The 3,995-nt window shown below is 44.2% G+C and overlaps 1 protein-coding gene across 1 annotated transcript; it reads right to left on the minus strand.

Moving 5' to 3' along the window:
- s1pr5a (sphingosine-1-phosphate receptor 5a) lies at positions 1-3,754 on the minus strand. Its single transcript, XM_023287525.3, has 2 exons — positions 3,423-3,754; positions 1-2,590 (listed from the first exon to the last, which is right to left on the minus strand). Exon 2 carries the CDS (start codon positions 2,349-2,351, stop codon positions 1,149-1,151), a length of 1,203 nt encoding a protein of 400 aa, XP_023143293.2. The 5' UTR covers positions 2,352-2,590; positions 3,423-3,754; the 3' UTR covers positions 1-1,148.
- Positions 3,755-3,995: the final 241 nt, after the last annotated feature.

Raw genomic sequence — 3,995 nt, forward strand, 5'->3', positions numbered from 1 at the left:
TGAGTAAAAATCATTCACATATCTTTATTCAGTGCACATATAAAACTGGCATCATAACTTAAGTGAGGATTTTACAAAAACAAAATGCAACTCACAGAGGGTATAATTATTTACAAAGTCCACAAAAATCAGTAAATATATTTTTTCTCTTTACATTTCTGTACAATATTACAATTTAGGAAGCGTTTATCTCACTACAACAATAAAATTCTCCTGCACACGCATTTTTTTCTGGGTCGTTCTGGGTCATTTATGTGTGGGGTGAGAAATTAACCAGAAGAATAGTTAAGTATCATTTCACGGTATCGAGAAGAACTCACTCCAAAGAGACAGTTCTAAAGACTGTCATCGTTGTGCGCAAGCTGTAATTTCGCTGCGATCCTCCAGTCTGTTAAACCGAGAAGGCGTCAACAAGCCTCCACTGTCAGCTTTTATTGCTTTTAGGCATTCATCATGTGTTGCTACATATGTCGAAGGGACCTCCAAGGCTGCAAACCACCCAGCTCAACCCTCCAAATGACGTCTTCGGTGCGTCTCCAGGCCACTGAGCCTCTGATGTCGGTCGAGGGGGGGACCTCTACCCAGCTTCACTGCTGACCAAAACTCACATGGCAGAAATTACATGGTTTTGGCAGCAGATTTTGGGTGTGGATGCTCTGTGTTTGTGACAACATATCATTATATATGCTACACAGGCAGAGGAGATAAGGATAAATCTCATGTTTAGCTTTAGACCCTTTCTATCAGATGATGTATTTATGTGAAACATCTGCACATGCTCTTTGATTCCTCTACAAACACTGATAAGATGAAATGTCTTTTCTTTTTTTTTCCCTCCGGAAGGAACATCTTCTGACAAATACTGGCCTTTCAAGACAACTGAAATGCTAATTTTTCACAGGAAACTTTCAGCTGCTGCTCAGGCGTGGATATTTCAGTTTTACAGGAAAGATTCGCGGAAAACTAAATAGAAAAATGAAAGCTTAACCTACAAAGTCTGTCTCCCATACTGGACGTATTCTGTCCATGAGTGCAACACATTTCAGCTTCATGTTTGCTTGATAATGCATTTCAGTCTAGAGAGAAGCAGTGAACCGTTTTCAGTCTGAATGCTTCCTCTCAGTGGTAAGTCAGAATCAGCCACTGTGTCATGTTTTAGACATCCGGGGATAAATGGCTTTAATGGTGGAGGGTGTAAAGTTCCCGGAGGACACGGTCGTCTCCAGTCCCTCCAGTCTGTGAGAGGCTGCATCCGTCTTACTGGTGCTGCACTCCAGGAAGGGCATCCCGATCTTCTTCACTTGTCCATCCTTTGTCAGCAGGCAGTGTCGGCAGAGCAGCCTGAGGATGGCCCTCCTCATGTCCTTGCTAGTCAGGGTGTAGATGATGGGGTTCAGGAGTGAGTTGAACATAGCGATGCCCAGGAAATAGTCTGCCTTGAAGAGCACCTGGCAGGATTTGGCTGGACAGAAGAAGTCCAGCAGCAGGAGGATGAAGAGGGGCAGCCAACATGCGATGAAGACTCCCAGGACGATGGTGACCGTCTTCAGCAGGGCCATGTACTTCTGGGACTTCCGGTAAAGGCCTTTTCGCTGCGGGACTGTAGCGAGGCGCTGGGTGTTGGACTTGACGATACGGAAGATGCGGACGTACAGCACCACGATGGACATGAGAATGGCACTGAAGATGGTGATGCAGAAGAGGATGTAGCTCTTGGCGTAGAGCGGCAGGACCGTGGAGCACTGGTCCAGCCGACCCATACAGTTCCATCCCAGGACAGGCAGGACGCCCAGGAACACAGACAGCACCCAGCTGACTCCGATCAGAGCAAACATCCGGCCCTGTTTGTCCCCCTGGTACGGCTTCATCCTCACCATGGTGACATGGCGCTCTATAGCGATGGCCAGCAGGCTGATGACCGAGGCGGCCAGCATGATGAACACGCCCCCCTCCCTCAAGAAATACAGCACCGGGGTCATGTTTAACGTGTTGGCACCGGACGTCATAAGGTTTACCATGTACGTGAAACCTGCCAGCAGGTCAGAGAGAGTCAAATTGCCCAGTAAATAGTACATAGGTATATGGAATTTCTTATTTTTCCAGATGGCCAGAAGCACAACAGCATTTTCTACAACAATGAGCAGACACACCAGCAGGAAAGCTATGGCCTCCGGTTTGATTCCTTCCTTGTATTTGTTCTCCTTCAGTTTGCCGGTGTAGTTATAGTGCTCTATGATGACTGCGTTGCTCTGGTACTCACGAAACATCCGAAGCATTCCTGTGGAGGGAGACATGGGGCTGGCAGAAGGGGCTACAGCAGCATAGGCAGCATGGAAAGACTCAGTGGCCATTGTTGGTTTTTCCCAGAGTTTCTTTTCTTCACCTTTTCTGATTTTACAATAAGATCCACTGACAGGGTGTCATTTAGTCCTCCAAGTGTGCATTCTTTCTTTCAAACTTGCGTATGTAGGGGAAACAAGCGTTCGTTTTAGTGCTATCAAGTTGGGTTTCCTGTGGTTTGAGAATTTTCCTCCAAAGAATCTTTTTTTTCAGTGCCGAGGATGCGCACTAGGAGGCAGTCAGACCAAGCCTGGATAAAACAGGACAGGGGGAAAGTTAATATTAATGACCAAAAGTATACATTAGGAGTTAACAATGAAGAAAATGAAATAGGTTAATAAATCAAGTTTAATTTTTTTTTTCAATGTCCAAATTGCATGAAAAAAATTATTACACATAATAGAACAACTCGATGTGACTAATGAGTCTCCAAAGCATAAAATTACCACTACAATTCTACTATTCTGCAGTTTCATTTAGCAGACGCTTTTATCCATAGCGACTCACATCTGAGAGTAGATACAACATAAGCAAAGGTCTAGTCAGGAGAAAACAACCTGGATAAGAGCTATAAAACAAGTTCAGGTGTGATAATAGACTGTGGTGTCTACAGGCAGTGTGAATGTAATGGGATTTTTTTCTCGACATTCATCAAATTCATCAACAGGCTTGAATAGAAGAAATAAGAAACGGATTATTTTCCTCAGTTTTCCTGTTAGATAATATTTTAAACAATATTTTAATACACTAGTACACAGAAACTTGAAACTGACCCGCAGCCTACAGCCTATATACTTCTGTGACAGCCGTGCGTAAATTGGCGTTTCTATGCGTAAAGACGCACAAAGTATCCAAACCGGGAAATTATTCTTATTGGTATTTTTTAAACAAATAATTCCAGTTTCAATTGGCATACATTATTAACAAGATCTCTGAGCCTAAATACAGCATTAAATCAGAATTATCAACATTGCTGCCTGGAGATACAGCACAGGTGAAAAAGCATCCGATCCAAAAACTTTGCCGAACAATTTACGCGCAAACACGGTAAAGTCGTACGTTGAAAGAACTTTTTCACCCACCTGTAAAGACTTGCAAATATCCACTGAAACGCTGCTCGAAGTGATCCCACGGCCGGAGGACAGGACACAGGCTCTGTCGATCACTGCGCACCACAGCCACATGCGAGTGTGGTGTGGGAACAGAGGAAGGCAGGACTGAACACGCCGAGGGTTGGTCTACAGCGTTTGTGCCCTACAACGACTTTTTTTTCCTCCCTCCTTTCGCCCTGACCTCCAGTGTTTCCTTTTTCTTTTTTTTTTAACTCTTTCTGATTTGCCCTCAGGATAAATTGGAGCTCGATGACAGATTATGTGTTTCTGTTTGCAACGCAGAAGAGGAGGAAAGTGAGATTTCACATTATCAGTTTGCCCTGAGGCTCCCGTACAAACCTGCTAAGCGCATTTATCCAACAAGCCCATTTGTGTTCAGAGTGTTACATGGAGTGTAGTTATGACTCCAAGCTGCTCTTCAGGTTTGTCATATTGTGTGGAAATCTATCTCGCTCTCTTTCTCTGTTGCCTACCCTCTCTCTCTTTTCCCACAGTTAATAAAAGAGAAACATCACACTGAAGAGTACCCTCAGAAACCCACAA

The sequence above is a fragment of the Amphiprion ocellaris genome, chromosome 19 (assembly GCF_022539595.1).
Source record: "Amphiprion ocellaris isolate individual 3 ecotype Okinawa chromosome 19, ASM2253959v1, whole genome shotgun sequence".
Lineage (NCBI taxonomy): Eukaryota > Metazoa > Chordata > Actinopteri > Pomacentridae > Amphiprion > Amphiprion ocellaris.